This window comes from Misgurnus anguillicaudatus, chromosome 4, assembly GCF_027580225.2.
Source record: "Misgurnus anguillicaudatus chromosome 4, ASM2758022v2, whole genome shotgun sequence".
Taxonomy (NCBI): domain Eukaryota; kingdom Metazoa; phylum Chordata; class Actinopteri; order Cypriniformes; family Cobitidae; genus Misgurnus; species Misgurnus anguillicaudatus.
In genome coordinates, this window is record NC_073340.2 from 31,537,548 (window position 1) to 31,558,644 (window position 21,097).

Below are 21,097 nucleotides of genomic sequence, written 5' to 3' on the forward strand. Positions count from 1 at the left end.
AACTCTAAAATATGGGTTAGTTTCTTAAAAAATAAAAAAATTTGAGCAAAAAGCTGAAATTATTGCATTTTTCCAAAGCTATTTTGTTAGAGATCAGATTCTGAACGATGATCAAAACATACACAGAGTTTAAAATGTTGTTAAATTAGTTTTTGCTTCAGTTTTTTTTTATAAATTGGGTAAGAGCGCCCTCTAGAGGATAAGAGCGGATTACAGATTATCATAAAAACTCATCAGGAAAGCATCATTGGTAGGGAAATGTATTCTCTTAATTGACAAGATCAATGGTGGGGAAAGAGTTAAATAAAACATCTGACACAAAGTTAATACTTAATTATAAAACAGTTTGTTTATTTAATTTAACTCCATTAAGCTATGAATAGTACGGAGCCCCTAAGGGGACATGGAGCAAAAGTACGTGAAACTACTGTGTTTAGTTTCGCGTACGCAAGTGAAACTATCGCATGCGCATGTGAAATTAAACTTAAAAATAAATTCTGCACATGAAGGTTTCACGTGAGCACATGAACCTAAACTTTATATATTTTTTACTCCAATTTCACCTTAGGAGCTCGGTAGAATAGCAACATACTGGCATTAAAATTCTTATCTAGACAGCCCCAAATGGTAAAGAGGTACAATGGCACACAAAGTTATTACACAAAATGATTCGAATATACAAATCTGTTACAACAATTTCTCTTAGCAGCCGTTCATTGCGAAATCACTGCAAACATTTTCTTAAAACCAGGGGCAAAGACGATATAAGCAAAGACAGCAACGCTCCCCGCGGCAACGTCCCCATCGACAGACGCACACTCCAGTTCTCTACAGCTCATCTGCAACAGGGCTTGAATGATTGTTTTATACCATTCAAATACAGTGCAGAAAATCTGCCGAGGAACACGCAAAAACGTGTCTGCCAAAACACGATAAACATCTTGCAGATGTTTCTTTCTTTCCGTCACAGCAAAGTCAGGCCTCACAGGAACATCCGGCTATGGAAGCAGTTCCACTACGTGTCCTTATCCACTCGGAGTCCACAGCCAGCGGAGGAGATTAGAGAGAGAGAGAGCGTGATAGAGAGAGCTCTGCTGATTCTGAGTTCACGAGCTTTTCAACTCTGTAGAGAGTCTGCATGCGATGAAATCTGTTGTAAACCTCGACATGTGACAGTAAAAAGCTGGCAAGCGAACCGTGCAGGCCTTATGATTAACGCAAAACAGCGAGACGGCAAAAAGGGTTGGGATTTTTGGAGTGACTGCGCGTTCGTGTTGAGTTAGTCAACTTGAGTGTGTCTTTTTTATACTCGGAGTGCACACAAGATATACACAAAGAAATAAACGGGAGGGGGACATAATTATTCTGTATTCATTCTGGGCTTGGGCTCTCATTTCCACAATCTTCTCTCTGCAGCAGTAAGCAAGTGTTCACTACCGACCTGACAAGAATTGTCAATGATTTCTCTCCTGCTCGCCTGACAATCCCACTGTGTGTGTGCAGGGGATTTAATTCCTAAAGCTGCTCTGAGTCAAAGGCTAATTTTGTGCTACGCGAATTAGCAAAGGCAAATGAAAGCAAGGCCGGGATAAACCCACACTGACTTTATATTCAACCATTCTAGCTCATTATAATCAAGAACATCCTTAAAAAAAGAAAGTACAAATAAAGTACGCTTTTGCCTAGAACGCTGGCACGCGTCACACATTTTCCATGTTTCCTCTTTAGGGAGCTGGTCGAATTTTTGACTGGCAGAGATTATTTAGGCAACCTCACACCGGAGAAATGTTCCTGCCAATAAACAAAGGGTATCTGTGCAGGATTGCTGATGCCGCCGAGCGTGGGGTCTTGTGCCAAAAAGTGCTCCCCGAGTAAATGAGCGGGCGATCAGTATTCCCAGCCACGCGGCATTCTCCCTGTAGTGCATTTGAAATGAACAGAGGGACTGTTGAATCAGGACGTCTATAAGGACGAATCAAATCGCTGATATTTTTCATGAGTCACTGTAAAAGGCCTCTGCACGGTCCGACAGACGTGTTATTCTGAAATGGCTTTTAATTTGTCCCTAGAGGGTTTCTTTCATTTTTCTCTATTCCCATTTTTTGTTGTTTTCCTCATTTCTTTTTTTTTTTTGAGCTGGCAGTAATTAGGACACCCCGTGTCTTCCAGTGAGCTTCCAATGAGCAGCCAAATGGAAAGCATTGGCTACGCAGTGGAAAAAACACATCTGGCGTATTGTGATACAGACCTGTTGGAAAATAAATAAATAAATATATAAACGGGGTTTACAATCAATTAGGCAAGTTACTAATGTGCCTGTAGCAATAAAAAATTGTATGTGTGTGGTTCGTACATGACATGCAATGAATTGCGTCCAAAGCTGAAAAACAACCAACAAAGCAATTACTTTGAGTACCTCGCAATGCTGTAGTCGTTTCTCATTTTTAGATTCAATGAAATTTTGATGTGTTAATTGAACTGTAATGTACTGTTTCTTGATAAAAAAACTGTATTCTCAAGGGTACAGTTTGCTTTTAACAAGTCTGCCTGAATTTGTTTGCACTTTGTAACAAGAAAGCGCACAATCCGCATGGCAAAAATTGATATTTTTACGCTTTATATTTAGAATTGTGTTAAATGTGTTAATGATATTAACAGCGTGGGTATATAGTGTATAATGTATATCGCTTCATGCTCTGAAAAACTGCAGATTTAGAAGCATAGTTGAAAAAATGATAAGTTACATATTCAACCTAGCATTGAGTCAAAAAGAGATAAACTCAACCCGTCGGTTTGTAATTTAACCTGTGTTGGGTTGTTTCAATAAAAATGCTGGGTTGTTTTAACCCATTGTTGGATTGTCCAATATTTTTTATTTGGACCGATACAGGTATTAGGGAGTAAAAACGTTGATATTTTATGAATATATTATAGTACAGTACACATATACTACAGTACTGTACATAAAATACACTATATACATTAACATAATATACTGTATATAAATGGATAATTTTTTTTGCAATGATTCCTCAAATCTGGTGATCAAACACTTATAATAATGTGACAAAGATATGTTATATAGGCAGGGTGTTAACAATTTAACAATACGTTATTGTCCAATATTAGTCTGACATCAGTGCACTAAACAGTAACTTTCACTTATTATAAATAACAAAAAAAAAAAATATATATATATATATGTATATAACAATATATACAGTATATACTTTAAAGGAGTAGTTCACCCAAAAATTGTCCCCATTGACTATATAGTAATTATTTTAATTCTACGTCAATGGGCCTCATTTTTAGGGCGGACTACTCCTTTTATTAAATTTTTATTGAATTATTGGCAGTTTTAAGGGAATAACGTTGTATTTGACATATGTTGAATAGATGAAACTTATGGAGTCATTGCTTGACTAAAAATATACTGATCTAATGTGTAATGTACTGCACAACGTTTTTATATCAGTCCTGACTTCTAACATTATAAAACGTTATAAAACTAAAAGTGCCTGCTCTCAGGTGCCTCTTTTCATTTTTGATTCAATATTGCGAGGGTGTGAAAGTTGCGAGAGCTTATTTAGGGGCTGTCCACACGGAGACGCATATCACTGTATACGTTTAAATTTGTTATCGTATTGCGTTTCGTCCAGACGGATCCGGCGTTTTGAGAGAGTGAAACCGCTATTTTTTGAAACCGGGTCCTAAAGTGGATAAATCTGAAATCGACACCCTTGCAGTTTCGTGTGTACAGCCAATCCGTATATTTTGTGAAGCGAAAACGTCATCACATCACGTGTAAGAAGCGTCACACGTAACAGCAACAACAATAACGGCGGACTACGTGATTGTGTTCGTGCTACAGAAGCTACTAAAGCCTACTAGCTTTATTACAGCAAAATCTATTGCTTCTATGCAATTGTGGTGACCAACAAGCGATAATGGACAACACCATACGTTGGTTATGTGCATGCTCAAAGTCTTCTTCTCCGTGTACAGTGTATATCTGTGGCAGAATTACAGCGCCCCATACTGGTCCGGCATATATACTACACCGCTTTCAGTCGGTTTCAGTGGTTTCGTGTTTACGGATTATTTTTTTAGAACAAGGAAAAAAAAAGATCGGATAGAGAATTAGCCTTAATCAATTGGTCCAGTGTTTCCCACGGGATTTTGAGAGACTGTGGCGGTGATGATGTCACACGCCGATTAGCATACATGTGATGTCATTGCGTTGTGTTTTACTCTTTGATCTGTAACATTATATTGCATTTTAACACAACTGAATGCTATTTTTACATATTATTTGTTCTGTTGTCTATAAAATGGTGACTAAACCGGACCCAGTAATGACCCACAACCCAGTAACTCCTTGTTTAATCCAATCAGCTCTTTTTTAACTGCTGCTAAAAACGTGACATCTGACAAAATCATCATACATTTACAATGAGGCTGTACTGATGTTGCTCTTCTCATCAGTGTTGTTGCGTTATGAGCGCTTTTTTATTTTAAATACGAGTGGTAGTTTTATTGTATATCGCGTATAGCGCAGACAATTTGGTGCAAATTCAGAAATATGAGATAATACATGGTTGCTTACACAGAGTTGCCAAAAAGAGAAAGTACACAGAGGAACGCGGAGTTAATATACTTTTCACTGCTATGTGAGAGAGGTGCACTCCTCAGAGGGGAGGGGGCGCACGCTGTTGAGGAGCTGCACGCAACGAGAGAGAGAGGGGGGAGGCACGTTGAGTGCATTTTTGTGATTTTAACAAAATTTTCACAAAATTCCTTGAAGGAAAAATTATTTTCTATAAATATATAAACATACAAATTATATCAAATTAAAGAACACACCCTCTGCTTTCAAAGAAACAATAAACAAACAAACAAACAAACAAAATGGGGAAAAAAACGTTTCATTATATATTTACTATTTCTGAAATATGGACATTTCTCTTCAAAAATACAACATTTGGAGCAAAAAGCTTAAAAAATTGCGTTTTTGTAAAGGAATTTATGTTAGAGATCAGACTCAGAATGACTATCAAACATAAAGGCAGTTAAAATAAATCATTAAATCTTTTTAACTTCCGTTTTTGATAAATTCGGTATTACACTTTTCACTTTGAAATTCGTCCAGAAAGGCATATTTATTAGTTAAATATGAACTCATAAATGACGAGATAACTCGTCAATGGCGGTGAATGAGTTAATTAAGCCATTTTAAATAGTAAATAAAAATGTAAATGGGAATTATGAAAAATCTATTTGTGGCAGCCAGTGTTGATTCTGGCGGGCGGCCACAGATAAATCAATGTATGGGAAACACTATGTCTAATCTGGAAAGCCCCTTACATTTGCATGAATGTGTGCGAAATGAGCATGCTAGTAACAACACAAGCAGTTGTACTCTTACATACTGTAATATTAGTGTGCGTCATTTCTCTCGCTCGCGTTTTAAAAACTCGCAAGTGGACAAATGAGACCAAGTGTAAACAGAAATGTGTCTCTCTCGTCTGCTTATAATCCGATCGACCAAAACACATCTTAAAACCAGGTGTAAATAACCGCTTGACTGCCTGAGCAAGAGACCCTGAAGTGAAGGGCTGGCTAGAGTTACTACCCAGTGACCTAGGTCACTAGTAGCAAACAATGGAGCGCCCTCTGCAGGACAAACTTAAATAATTTAAGCATATCTGTGTTCTGTAAAAACTTTCATAGCGTCTGAATGTCTGCGTCATATATACAATTTCAGCAGTAACAACATAAACAAGCGTATTTCGTGGTCAACACGTAACTTCCGGTAAACTCAGCTAAGAATAAATAACAACAAAGTCCTTTTAAAGTAGTTTATTTATATAACAAGCAAAATAAACATCACATAGATTGCCTAGAAAACCAAAACAGTTTTTTTTTTTTTTGACAAGGTATTTGTTGAATAAAAAAACTGTAACCGGAAGTAAAGTTCCGACCAGACATGTAGTCGCGTCACGGCACGTGCGTCCGATGAAACGTCTATACACCGATACAGATATATCTGCATGGGTTCATATCTGCCGATAAAATCGTCAAAGCTATAAATCCGTCGGGCTCTAGTTTATTTAACCCAAAAGGGTATGTCCCTTTTGACCGAACGCTAGGTTGAAAATAACCCAGCATTTTTTTTAAAGTGTAAGAATTTATCTTATCAGATACATAAGATCTGGCCAAAACAGGCCAAAAAAAACATATTTCATGCATCACCTTCCGTTCCTGCGGAGAATTTCATCTCCACCACAGTTCACCTCAAATTAATGACCTAACGAAGCCCGTCGTTGTGGTTCGAGCGTGTGTTTACCTCATATATTAATGTGATGCTTTTATGTGTCCCCTTTAAGCGAGAGCAGACACTCGCCTGACAAATACCAATTAGCCCGGAGAAGCCGGGGTTTGTATTGCCTTTATGCGGCTGTCTGCTTTCATTGCATGTCTCTGTCTCAGATGTCTTTTTATGGATTTCAAACTCTCATCTGTGTGGGCCATGACAGTGCTGAAGGATTTCTTCACAATAAAGGACGTAGAGAGACTAATTATGGTGCTGTCAAGGGATTTTATACATAGCCGGGACGAAAATGGAATCTACATCTTCATACCGGCTGCTCTGGTCAACACCAACATGAAAGCGAGGTGTTTTATTGATAAAAAGCTTTGTAGGTACGGTATGCTTTGTTCTCGCATGAAATAAAAGGAATTACGCACTGCCTCTTTATTATAATGTGTGATAAATGCGCACATTGTTTATCACAGACACAGCTGAGGGTATAGCAAACATTGACATTCAACGTAAAGGCCTCCAGCTGTTCATTTGTCAGTACGTAAAGACATCAAGGTTATACAAGGGTAGATTTCAGACTGTGGCCAATGTCATCAGTCACAGCTTTCTGTCTGTCTTAAATGTTAGCCTAACAGCACAGTCCTAAAGCAATGACCAAATCATTTCCTTGATTCTGTATTCTTGTTTTGTTTTTAAACCTCCTTTAAACAAGAAGCATTTGCTTATTAGCAATTTTATGTTCGCTGCTTTTCTAACCCCGCTTCAGTTTTAAACTTCAAACCTTAAAAAAAAACTTGCGAAAACAGAATCTCAGTTCAAGATATATTTGACAACCAGTTGCATCATCACAAGCAAACATGCAATCTCTCTCTTATTCTCTCTTAAAGTATGTTTCAACCTTTTTTTACTGCAAAATTAGGCATGTACCAAATGTTCGCCAACAAAAACTATGAACTCTTTCCCCGCCACTGACGAGTTCTCTCGTCAATTAAAAGAAAACATTTGCATAAAAAACGTGTTCCTGATAAGGTTTTATGTTAATCTGTAATACCGTGATTATCCACTAGATGACACACTTACCCAATTTATAAAAAACTGAAGCAAAAACTTATTTACTAATTTTTAAACTCTGCGTTTGTTTTCGTAATTGTTCTAAATCTGATCTCTAACAAAATTCCTTCATAAAAATGCATTATTTCAGCTTTTTGCTATTTATTTATTTATTTTTTAAATACCCATATTAAAGAGTTTATAAGCAGAGATAAAAAATAGATAGGATGAAATGTTTTTTTTTGTTTTGTTTTGTTTTGTTTGTTTGTTTATTGTTTGTTTGAAAGCAGAGTTTCTGTTATTTCACTTGATATATTTGTATGTTTGTATATTTTTAGAAGAAAATGTTCCTGGAAGGCATTTTGTGAAACTTTTGTGAAAATCACAAAAAATGCTGACGGGCAACCTTTAAAAAATGGCTAGATTAAAAAATTTGTTTTGGTGTTTGGAAAGAATGAATAAATTTTATTAAATAATGAGGCAAATCAAGTAGCTACCAACATAGAGTTAGAGGCGCGTACATTTTAATAACACAGCAAACTTCAAAATAAACTATATTGTCAATTCTGCTGTATGTACAAAACATACAGAGTATCGAAATGACGTTCCCTCAACCCAGCAGTGTACAACAACAACAACGTTACACAAAAACAAGTGTCGGAGGTATGGAAGTAAGTGTCAGAGAAAAATGGTTTGGTGCATCCATATACAAAACAAGACAAAATAAAGCAATAAGCCCCGCAAAGCAGTGGGTTACCAGTGCATTATAACAGCTAAGGAGCTTTGTTAGGCACAACATGAAGCAGAGTGCCTAAAACCCCCTTAGCTGTTATAAAATGCACTGTAACCCCACAGCTTTGCGGGGCTTATTGCTTTTATAAAACGGATACTTCATATGCATAGCAGGATTTCATAAAATAAAACACAAATAAGTGATAATTAATTATAATAATACAAATATTACTCTTCTGCCAAACAAAATATTTCCTCAAAATCAAGTGTGGCTGATACAGAGCGTAGGTCCCCAACCAACACAGACGCGGCAAAGACACAATGAAAATACGATTAAAGACTGTGGTGTTTATTTTTATAAATCAACATTCATCTAATTTGTACATTAACATTTATATCGTGCAACTGTTGAAGTGATGATCAAATATGCTTGGAAGCATGATTAACTCTTTCCTCGTTTTTTTTTTTTTAAGTTGCCACCCAGTTTTAGTCTAATGCCTTACAGAAAAATTATCTTATTTAAATAAACATACAATATCAAATGAAAGAACAGACCATCCGCTTTCAAACAACCAAAGTTTCATCCTACCTTCATTTGTGCTCTTATCACATCCCAAATTTTCAGCTAAAAGCGGAGATAATTCCATTTTTGTGAAAAACTTTTGTAAGAGATCAGATTCAGAGCCTGATCAAAGCACAGTGTTTTTAGTGTTGAGTGAATGCGTCAGTGTTTAAGTTGGGTAAGATCGCGACCCAGTGGATACCTGAAATATGAATTAAAGGTAGAAACTCCCCAGGGAACGTTTTCTCTTTATTGACAAGATGACTCAACAATATTTATTGACATTTATCTGGATATCGCCATTAATTGTGCAATTGTAGACACATTAAAATATGATTAAAGACTGTGATGTTAACAGTGGTGCAGTGATACTTATGTAATGCGGTCTGAACTGTGGGTTTATCAGGGTATTTTATCACGCGTTTCAACCAATCAGAATGAAGAACCAGAACTGCCCATTTTATAATACAGATTTTTTTCAATAAATAATGTATAATCGTATGTCTAACAACTGGGAGCATAAAGACTGAGAATAAAGAAAATTATTCATTGTTTATTCCTACTGTATGTTATATCTGAGTGTGATCTTGGCTTTTCATTAAACAAACAATTCTACATACTGACCTAAAACCAATTTGACATTTTCATCATCAAATAAATTAACAAAATGCAGCTTGTGCTGTCATTTTATTCCAAATACAGTCTGTTCCCCTCACATCAGTTGGGTCTGAAGTTATTTTCTGTAAATATGTGGAAAATAATTAGATCTTATCTTGAGCTATTTATATCTAGTTTGGCTTTACGGCATGCTGTGTCCCTCAGTCGCGTTGTCACTCAGGAGGACGTGGACCCGCGAGATAGAAACGCACAAACATTTCATTAACCACATGCTAATGATCCGCATGCTAATGTTTGCATAGATTAGTGGCTTTGAGCCGAATGCAGACACTCCCCCAACCCATTTCCTTTCTGTGACTGACAAATTCTGGATGTATTTATTTGGAGTTTTCTGTCGTTCTCTCAGTGATGGTAAACACTGTGGCTTTGTCACAGCATTCATAGGGTTGATTAAAAACACTGGCTTCACAGCTATAAAGTCCACGCCACTAGAGAGACAAAGGCTGTTGTCATAAAGTGCGCCATGCTATTTTCATTTAACATTTTATATTGCTATGAGGCCTCATAGTAATAACGTTTCAACATTTCATAGTCTATCTACAGCAAAACCATATACAAGCAACATGTTCTTTTCTATTCAGTGAGTCCACAAAAGCTGGGTGAAGTAGGATTTATAAAGAAAGATACGGAGGAGAAAATATTCTTTAAATAGACCGAGTGAACAGCATGTCTATGAATCATGTGCCCATGAACTAGTATTACAATGAACACTGACTTGAGTGATCTAAAATGTAACGCATGTTTTTTTTTTGTGATTGACTTCTTCATAAAATCATCCATAATCTAAAGAACATTTTGTGAAAATATAACCTTGATATATTTAATATTGACTGAGTAAGGTCATGCCAAAGATTAAAATTAATATAAAATTAATGAAATCAAAAAGCTTCAGTTTCATCATAAGGTTATGAGACTTTAAACTGGATTTCACAGACAGGGTCAAATATGCACTTTGTTTGGACTTTAAAGGTTGTATGTGTTAACATGCATTCTGAACCAACATGAACTAGCAGTATATTTGTGACCAAGACTAATTCAATGCATATTAAAAATATTATTTATTATTATTATTATTATTGATACCTAGTGCAATAAATAATTTTAATGTAACTTACCGTGAAGTGTTGGGAATGACAAAACAGCGCTGTCTAATGAACACATATTGTTATAATGATATGTAAACCTACAAATATGTATGAGCACAGTAAAATGTTTTTAAAAATATCTGGGCAAACAAAGTTGGTCTGAAATTGAATCTGAACTTCAAGCTTTCATGGTACTCCTACAAGGCAGGCTATACAAATTTTCGCTCATGAAAAGTTATAATTTACATGACTGGGAAGTCCAGAAAGGTTGTCTAGCAGCATAAGCATGACTTTATTAATATATAAGAGACAGACCACCTGATGTGATGTCACAAAAAGTCCATCACCACAATTTTATGCGCATTTTGAAGTAACGCATAAAAAGTGACGTAAAAATTTCGGATAAAAGTTTTCACGCTTGGTTGAGGTTGTTTTGACTTAAATGCGAATAATGGGAGATGGTAAATGCATTTGTCGAATACATTTTGATGTAGCGAAATTATACCCATTGGACAGTCAAGCTGTTTCTGCTGAAGTTGTCTTTTCCATATATGTGGCTCGACAACGTCTTTATGCCCTTGCTGCTAGTGCCTGCATCAAAAATGCTGCGTTCCTTCTACTGTGCACAGCATTCAGTTTGACAATTAGAAGGTAATAAAGTAATATCTTGCCCCATTTTGACTACATGCAGTTCTGTCTGCATTTTCCACATGTGCCTTATTTTGTTTACTATTGGGTACTAGATTACAAGTACCACCATCATTCGCTAAAACAACTTGATGGGAACGCACCTAATTCACATTAGTTTGTTTTTATTTTTTTGCGAATTTTGAAAAGATTAACTACACGTTTGGATGAAAACCAAGCCACTACCTAAAATAATTTACAAGTTTTTAATGCAGCGAAATTACAAATTCTTAAATAAAATACATTTCTGCAATATTTGGATTTGACTCACTGGTAAAAACAGCAAAGACAGACATAACTTTGCCCTATTAAATACGACAACCATTTGTCTTTCACCTACCATAAAACAACATAAACCAACCCAGCAAGCAATAGCCATCATTTCACCATCTAGGTTCACTATAGATCCATCCAAAACAGTCCAGCTATGAGTAAGCCACTTCTAGTCAAAATAAACTTGAATTAGATTACATGTCGTTTTTATAGAAACAGCTAGCATATTTGAGGTGTATGAAAATCCATCATGTAGACAACAGTGATTACAAGATGTTTGGTTTCATATATTAATTTATTTTGGGCTATATGGTTGGATGGAGAATTTTGCCTTGTTTTAGCATAGATGTTTGGATGGCTACTGGAAGTCTTTTAAACCCAAAATTGCTTGCTGGGAAATATTCTACACTGATGTTAATAAACGTACGCCTGTCAGTTGTCAAATGCAGGCTCTTCAAAATGTATTAGATTTCTGCCGAATATGTTATGAAAACCACAAAACAAACTCTGATCTAGCTTTTAATAACACTGGAACAAAATATGTGGATTTTTCATATACACCATCTGGACGCACACATGTTAAACCTGCCACATGTTGCAGAAACAGTTGTTTTGTACATATTTCAAAGCTGTTTCTCAAAGATATTTAGTTCCATGCAGTATGAAGTGGGCACCAGCAACAAAAACTGTAATAAACTATTTGTCCATGCAGGAAATATTTGCATTTATGCATTTGGCAGATGCTTTTATCCTAGGATGCATATCAGTATGTGCGATCCCTAGGGCTCAAACCCATGACCTCTGCGCTGGTAACGCAATGCTTTACCTCCTTCAATTCATTGCCAAAACACTTGAAAGAGCAGTTTTCAATTCATCTTCCTTTCTATCATTGAAAAACCTACTTGATGACAAGCAATCAGGCTTTCAATGCAACCACTCCACCGAAACAGCACTGCTGTTGGTCATGGAAACATTAAGGCTAGCGAAGGCAGAATCCAAATCCTTGGTTCTAATTCTGCTAGACCTGTCGCCCAGCCTTTGACACAGTTAACCATCAGATCCTACTAGCCATCCTATCGTTGTTAGGGATCATAGGTACTCCTCTTCAATGGTTTAGATCTTATCTCTCCGATAGATCCTTTAGGGTGTCATGGAGGGGCACGTTGTCCATAGCCCACCAGATGGTCTCTGGGGTCCCTCAGGGATCAGTGCTTGGTCCACTCCTTTTCTCCATCTACACAACATCCGTAGGACCTATCATACAGGCACATAACTTATATATATATATATATTTATTTATTAGGGCCGGGACTCAATAAAAAAAATCTAATTAATTAGAGGCTTTGTAATTAATTAATCGAAATTAATCAAATTTTAATCGCATATAAATATTTGCAGTGGACTTAGTTACCCTGGCCCTTAAATCAGTCATCTGGTGAAGTGTTGGTCGGGTGTGGGTCCTTGTACTCGGAGTTGGGCTAACATCCACGCTAGCTGCTTTATGTTTTGCATTGAGATGATACTTGAGGCTCGATGTGCTGCAGTGATATGCAAATTCCAAAGATCTGATTGGATCGTTTGAAGTTGGGTCGTGTTGCTAATTGCAGTGATCTTCTCCTGGGCCCTGCCCACCTGCCATACCATGTGTCCGGAAGACAGATCTTTTGAGGAGGGGGGAGAATTGTGTTTTTGATTAAAGCAACACTATGTAGTTTCCATGTAAAAATGACTTACAGCTCCCCCATGTGGTTGAAAAGTGCAACAGTGCCTGGTATCAGACACTCTTCTACAGGCAGGGGGAGGGGCGGGGCTGTGTGCTCTACCCTCCACCGCCACTTTCAGAGTGTGCTTGTAGCAGCTAGGAGGCTGCTCAGGTTGCAGCAACAGTTCAATTTGTCCAGTTAAAAGTTGGTCTATCACTGAAATAATTTTAGAGACATTATTTAAGGGTAAAAAAACTACACAATGTTGCTTTAAAGATTATGAGGGCACATACATTTTTTAAAAATAATGAAGCTCACAGATAAGTAATTTGTAAAAAAAAAATACCACAATATTCCTAAACAAATTACAGTTTTTCATTTTATTTTCATGGCGACTTTAATTTTCAGTCTCTGTTTGGCTAGTGGCTAAACTGAACTCTGGAACAAATATCTTGTAGAAAATAACAAATGTTTTGGCTTCCTAAATACGAAATGAGACGACAATTATGGGTCACCGCTATGTGAAGGGAGGTTTGGGGGCCGATCTATAGATAACATTGTATACATTAATTTTACACTGTAATGTTAGCTCAGTATCGTTTTTGATACTGTTTATGCTGTTACTGCTGAAACCATTTAATAAAACCACTTTAATAAAAAAGATCTAATCTTCTTTGCTTTCTCTGATGTGGTTTCCTGGAATCCTGTCGAGTCATTGCTTTGATGTTGCTTGATCATTTCTGAATCTGAAAAATGTACAGTCTCTAAACTGATTGGATATTTTGTCCGGTGTTGTATGAGCTGTCACAGGTTTGGCCTCTTCAGGTAAAATCCTCATCAGGAAAAAAGGAAGTCAATCAGATGAAGAGTGCTGCCTGGCCTCCTCCTGTTGCTAAGAGACAGGTGTAAAATGAAAGTTCTGCTCTGAAGTAGTGTTTTGCGTAATTGTAACTGTTCTGAAGAAAAACATCTTTCCTCCACAGTCTGGAAGTACAGGATTCTATTGACAGTTTTAAGAGATATCTGGCATATGCTATCAACCATAGCAAACACGGGCCTTTCTGCTTTTTCTCGAGTCTGCGCTCTGCAGATAATGACTTGATCACCATTCGGTGCTGTGTTTGCCGTTCAAAAGAAAGAAAACCCATGTAGACAGCCAGAAGAATTTTGAAGTTATTACTGATGCCGATCCAAATGAAACACTAGTTTTACGCACAAAGAAAATTAAACCGTCCAGGCCTTTGAGCAAATTCATATTCACATATTCATAACTCATTTAAAAACATTGCTCACGACACACATTCTGACTTCCACCAGAAAGGATTTAAGTGTGTTTAGCAAATGGTTTAACTGCTTCTGTTTGCACAAGATTTAAGGCCGGTAGCTGAACATTTCGACTACACAGACTGAGCATATTTGTGAACAATTTGCCAGTCACACGCTAAGAAAACAGTAGATTTAGGAACTGTTCATTCCACTGTAATGATTATGTCGATTTTTACGTCCTCTCTTTTTGTTTTTTCAAGCTTCACTCAGACATGGATACTGAAGATGGTAGCGTAAAGTACGTGCTGACCGGAGACGGGGCTGGAACTGTTTTTGAGATCGATGAGAATTCGGGTGATATCCATGCGACTAGAAGACTGGACAGGGAAGAAAAGTCTTCGTACACTCTTAGCGCCAAAGCCGTTAACAAAACATCTGGACGGGATCTTGAAAAGGCCTCGGAATTTGTCATCAAAATTCACGACATTAATGACAACGAGCCAAAGTTTGCCAAGGACACGTTTGTGGCCAGTGTATCAGAGATGTCTAATGTTGGTGAGTGGAATTTTTTTTTTGCATATTGGTTCAAGTAGTCATTGCTTTTCTCAAATTTTGTGTGTATTATTAAATACATTTTCTAGAAATGCTTATTGTTATAGGATTAGGAATAGACACTAGGCTTTTCGGTATGAAAGATTTCCTTAACAGTTACATTAACATAAACTTAAAACAACTTGGTTTTGCAAGTCAACTTCACCTACTATTTTAAGTGTTGACCTGTGATAAGTTGACATAACAAGTTGAAATCATTTAAAAAGTAATTAAACCCTAAACCAACTTTTTTTAGTTAATGATCTGTAAGAATGTGGCTTTATTAGTGCTGTTTATTGATTTAAGTAGTTTTTTTGACATTTGAATATAAAGTGTTTCAATACTATAATATATGGTGTAAAAACGTCTGAGTACTGCCCTCTTCAAGTTAAACGGTGGCTACTGCAGTTGAATTTTCCTATTGGATGTTGGGTCCAAAAAATAACTTGTGACGTAAGCAGGTTCAAGCTCACCGCGCCCTTGTTACGAGCTTAGTTCGTCCCATCTATCTCCGTTGGGATTTTTCAAATATTGCCAGTGGGTGGAGTCAAATATTAATCGGGATTAATCGCATACAAAATAAGTGATTTTTTTTTGCATAATATATCTGTGTGTACTATGTGTAATTATTATGTATATTTAACCACAAACACATACATACATTAATATAAAAATCTCAAATTAATGTATGTATGTGTTTGTGGTTAAATATACAATATAGAATATATAAAAATATAAATAAATATATATACACATGTAAATGTCTCTTTAATACATACATGAATGTGTTTGTATTTATATATACATAATAATTACACACAGCACACACTCATATATTATGCCAAAAATCACTTTTATTTTGTATGCGATTAATCGCGATTAATCTTTGCCCAGCACTAAAAAGTATATGTTGATTTAACAAAAATTGTGAATTTTTACAGTTTAGAGGATAGCTTACATAAAGTGTCTTCTTAAAGGGCACTTATGGTCCGATTCGCGATTGTACATGTCTTTTGTCATGTAAGTGTGTATCAGTAAATATAAATGATATGCAAAAGGTACAAACCCCAAAGTAAACGATGACGCGAGTTATCGTCTCCAACGTAAATCTTTTTTCTTGGACTACAACAAACACACGGATTGTAGGCAACAGTTTACGTCCTAGGATTGGTGATGTAGACAAGACCGACATTATCATAATTCCTCTCGCTTCGGACTCAGACTGTAAGTTAACTCCTGTTAGCACTGCAATGTGACCGAATCTTTCAAACATGGTAAGGAGCGTCACATTCCCGGCTGATGTCAGAGGTATTCAGGTCAATCACAATGTACAGATTAGCTGGCCAATCAGGGACACAGTGCTTTTCAAATCGAGTTTTGTACAAAATCCGTGCATTTCGGGAAGACAGGGAAATCTGGAGGTACAAAAATGTACGGTATGTGGAAAATAATGTGTTTTCAAACCATAAACCACACAAACACATTGTATTATACCAAAATACACAAAATAACATTAACAATTAAATGGGTGCACTTTAAATATATAGTTCACCCAAAAAATAAAAGTCTGTCTTCATTTACTCACTTTCATGGTGTTGCAAACCTGTATACATGTCTTTGTTCTGATTAATACAAATGGAGACATTTTGAGGAATGTTTGTAACCAACTTCCTTTGTATTCTTTTTCCCTACTATGGAAGTCAGTGGGGCCTCTGATCGGTTTGGCTACAAACATTCCTCAAAATATCTTCATTCGTGTTTATCAGAACAAAGACGTTTATACAGGTTGTAACAACATGAGAGTGAGTAAATGATGACAGACTTTTGATTTTAGGGGAAAGCAATCCCTTTAATGACAATTTGCATCTATTACAAACAACATTTTGTGTTTTTATGTCGATTTTCACCGCCATTTGCAAGTTATTTTTGCAAGTGTACTGCATCATTAACATCAATCAGACCCTCACTCACACAAGAACCCAAATTATGCCACGTAAACATCCAGGCCAAATAGAAGTAGCTCTGGACAAACCGGGCTGAAAAACAAAAGCTTGCACAGAGGATAATTCACAATGATTGCGTGTTGAGTAGAAAACTTTACCCAGCCACTTAATCAGCGCTGATTAAAACTATGACAAACGTACAACTTCAAATGATTTGCAGAAAGGATAAAGATCTTGCAATATTTCGTTTAAATTCGTTCAATTATCTGCGCATTTATCCCCATTTAGAGAAGCAGAGAGAATCAGTAGCGAAAGTAAATGAACGGGATGTTGCGAGTAAAAATCAATTACTCTTCACGGAGCAACAAATTAACCCGCAGGTTTATCTCAAATGAATCAAAACTCATTTGCGGCTCCGACAAAAACAAGGCAGCCGGTTTTGATTAAAGATTTTGTGCTATGATAAGATAATCATTGTGGATCTTAATCATTTTGACCGGCAAATGAATCAAAGACTAATCACAAGGAAATTGTGCTTCAAGTGCTTGTGTATGTCTTGGTGAACCTTTCTGTGTTTGTCAGTTCGAGAACGTTTTACGCTTGACACAAAGCCTGTGTGAAACATTGGCCAAGATAAAATTAATATGTTCAGATACTTTCAATTATTGAGTTTGTTGCTAGATTTATTTGGTGAATTATCAAATTGGATTTCTACCCGCAGATCAGCACTGTTTACACTTTCTGGGGAAATCAAATAGACTTTTGATTTCACACGTCCCCTTTAAAACCAAGAGGTATTTATAATTCAATTAATTCTCTTTTTGGAGAGTAGATCTTATTGCTGTCGTTTTTGTCGAAAGATAGATCCCTCAGGCTTGAAACACTAGCAGTCATCTTTTCAGACCCCTCAAGCTTCAGGGACTTTCTGTTTGGTTCTTACATTACAGCATCCGATCTCCTCTGCTGGGTTTCTTAAAGTACCCGTGTCTTACAAGCTGACTACATGCAGTGTTGTTTTCAGATTCTTATCATGATAAATGGCAGATTTATTCCTGCACTGTCACTACTGATTCTCATTTTCCTCCAATGTAAAAGCGTGGAGTATTACTGCATCTTCGACTCTGGGTAGAGGCGTTATTTATTCAACACAATCTAGAAAAAGAAGGCTTGTAAACGGACCACAGTTCCCCCCAAGGCTTTTGAAACCCAAGCTACGTCTTTATTTTCCGGAAGGCTTGTTCTTCCTTTCATTGCTCAGTTGGGTTCAAAGTTACATCATCCACGGTCCTCAAACATAAATGGGACGCTGTGCTCATTTGACACTTTGCCTCTTTCTTTCTCCCGGCTGTGTATGATTTCGCGAATGCCTCTGCTTGCCAAACCGAGGGGTCACGGTGGTACTCACGTTTAAACCGAACAAACCGGCCATGTGTTGTGAACGTGCCTGCCGTTAATCAGGTCTGGCCATCCATGAAGACAGAGACTCCGTTTCTCTCCGTGTTTTCTAAATGGGATCGGAGGGCGACAGATGTTTCCTCATTCATTAGTATTCTCAGAGTTGTTCGGAGAGCGAACGTCGCTCGTCTGAGGTCTTGTCGATGCCAAGGACGCCACTGATCCATGGCAGAAACAACACGGGCGTTCGGTCCACCTTCAAAAGGTGAGACTGAGAAAACGTAAAGTCACCTCTAAAGTGAATCAGAAGGCCGAACAGTAAGATGTCAGTAGTACAAAAATGAAATAAAGAGTGACCTCGGAGGAAGCGACCCGAGAAAGCCGTGATTGTAATGGAAAGCGTGGCTGTTGGCAAACAAGAATGCAGAGTGATTTTGTCCTTGACGTTGCTGGACAAATGTTCTTCTATCTATATTCAGCACAAGATCAAACTGCTGTTGTTGTTAATGGTACACAACACCTAAACATCATTAAAGATTTTTTGATGCCTTAGGAGTTATACTCTAAAGCCACATTTCAAGAGATCTCTGATTGGATGGATCAGATTAATTACCTATGACCTCACAGTGTCCCAACAAGTATTTTACCGTCTAGGTCAGTGGCGAGCAGAGAGTCTATGGCTGTTTCTCAAAATGCGTTCTTTAGCGATCTTGCGTCCTTGTGTTCTCACTCTACGTCATCAATAACCACCGAAGTTCAATTTGAATTCTCAAGAACGCAAGTACAGAGAACGCATGCAAATACTCACAAGTGCGTTCTGTGTTCTCGTGACTTTCTGAGTTCGTTCTTTCAAGGTCGCCTGGCAAGACCGACCTCCACGAGAACGCAAGTCCGTTTTTTGCGTTCTTGGAATTGAGAAACAGCCTATGAGTGGCACATTATATTAAAAGCCTCAATTTTAATATGTATTACATATTTTTTTATATTAGCTCTGCTTTTTTGTATGTTAACATTTTAAACAACGATAAAACATATCAACAAGTAAAATAAATTCAGCAGGTAAAAAAATGTTTTGAGTAGACTATATAAAAAGTAGCCCTCCTGATTGTTTTATCCATTGTAGTAGACCTTTCTCACAAAAAAAATGGAGACCCCTGGTTTAGGTTAATTGTAGACCAGATATAGTCTGGCTATGAGTAACACAGCCAAAATAAACTTAAATGTCGTTTTTGCCAAAATACCTTGCGAGATGTACGATATTCCAGCATGTAAGTAAAGTCAACAGTGATTACAAGCTGTTTGCTTTCATTTATTTATTTAATTTATTTTTGTGCTATGGTTTGACGTATAAAACTTACGTCTAATAATTTTCACTGGCAGCCCAAATTTTGCCTTGTTCCTAGACGTCTGGGCTGTGTTTGGACATTAATTAGACATCTATTAAATGCAAAATTGTTTGGTGGGGTAACACTTCAAGTTTACTGGAACTGATTACTTTAAACAGCAAATAGATATTAATGCCATTTATTAATGAACACTAGTGAACGTTTATTAATAATAATCATTATGGCATTTATCTGTTATAAAACCTATATATAAGTTGTTCCCTTTAGGACTGTAATGGCGCATTTAAACATTACATCTTAACTGAAGTAAAATTTGGAAGAACATTTTATAATCACAGACAAAGAATCCTACAGCAGCCCAGAGTAGTCTTGACCTGAAAACAACCCCCTCCTCCTCCTAAATTCATGTTAGTTTTGGATTAAATTGTGTAATTATAGTGTGTTTTGAGGGGATTATTAGCTTGAAGTTTCTTTGTAACATACGGTAGATTCCATCAGAGCGTAAAATGAATGGGATGACCCAACGAGCGAGCCAGCGGAAGAAAACCTACAATTAAAGACGCATCCATCCCACCGTGGTGCTGGAGTAATTATGAGACAGGATTTAGATAAGAACTACGCTAAGATAAGGAAGATGAAAGCGCATGGAGTGATCATGCATTCCCCTTGATCCCATTGGGGGTTTTGGGGGATGGCGATGTACGATATATAGTGTGTGTGTGTGTATATATATATATATATATATATTTATAGTAGTGTATTTTACAACGCATATTTTAGATACATGTGGTTCATGGTGCACCGTTAGGATGCATTGCTTTAATCAAGGTTCAGGTTTTAATATTGAATCATGTATGAATCATGTTTTACAGATTTGTTGGGGCCCACTGGTGCTGAAAATCCAGGAATGTTTGTGCATAACTCAAATCTATCTCTATAATTCTCTGTCTCTTTCATTTTTAAGGTGCATTTGTAATAAGAGTCACTGCCACTGATGCAGACGATGAAGCATACGGAAACAGTGCCAAGCTGGTTTACAGCATACTGCAGGGCCAGCCCTATTTCTCAATTGAACCTGAAACTGGTAAGTTGAGCAGATATTAGAGAGCAAGTATACTAAAAAATGACAAAAAACTGGATCTAATACACAAGACATATGTAGAGGACATAAGTCATATCTAGAGACCAAAATATTATAAAGATTTTGGCGTTGTTGACCTTTATAAGGTCAACCTGCAACAGGCTAACAGTACATTCACACGGGATGAAAGTGTTAACGCTTGACCGAAGCTTGTTTGAAGCGTGGCCAACTGCCAATCACAGTGGCCGCAACACATGCTTCGGTCTTCCATAAACGTAATTGGCTGGCTCTGTCTAGGTTATTTTCATAACGCGATCTGACTGGCTGATGCATGTGTTGCCGCTTGAAAAGTTGAGAAATTTTCTACTTCTGCCGCGATG

At 37.0% G+C, this 21,097-nt stretch overlaps 1 protein-coding gene across 1 annotated transcript in view; it reads left to right on the forward strand.

The window, feature by feature from the left end:
- The window catches only part of cdh10b (cadherin 10, type 2b (T2-cadherin)), a 60,640-nt gene that overhangs the window by 18,455 nt on the left and 21,088 nt on the right, over window positions 1–21,097 (forward strand). Inside the window, exons 3-4 of the mRNA XM_055176386.2 lie at window positions 14,622–14,916; window positions 20,601–20,720. Coding sequence (XP_055032361.1) covers window positions 14,622–14,916; window positions 20,601–20,720 — 415 coding nt within the window. The remainder of the gene's footprint in view (window positions 1–14,621; window positions 14,917–20,600; window positions 20,721–21,097) is intronic.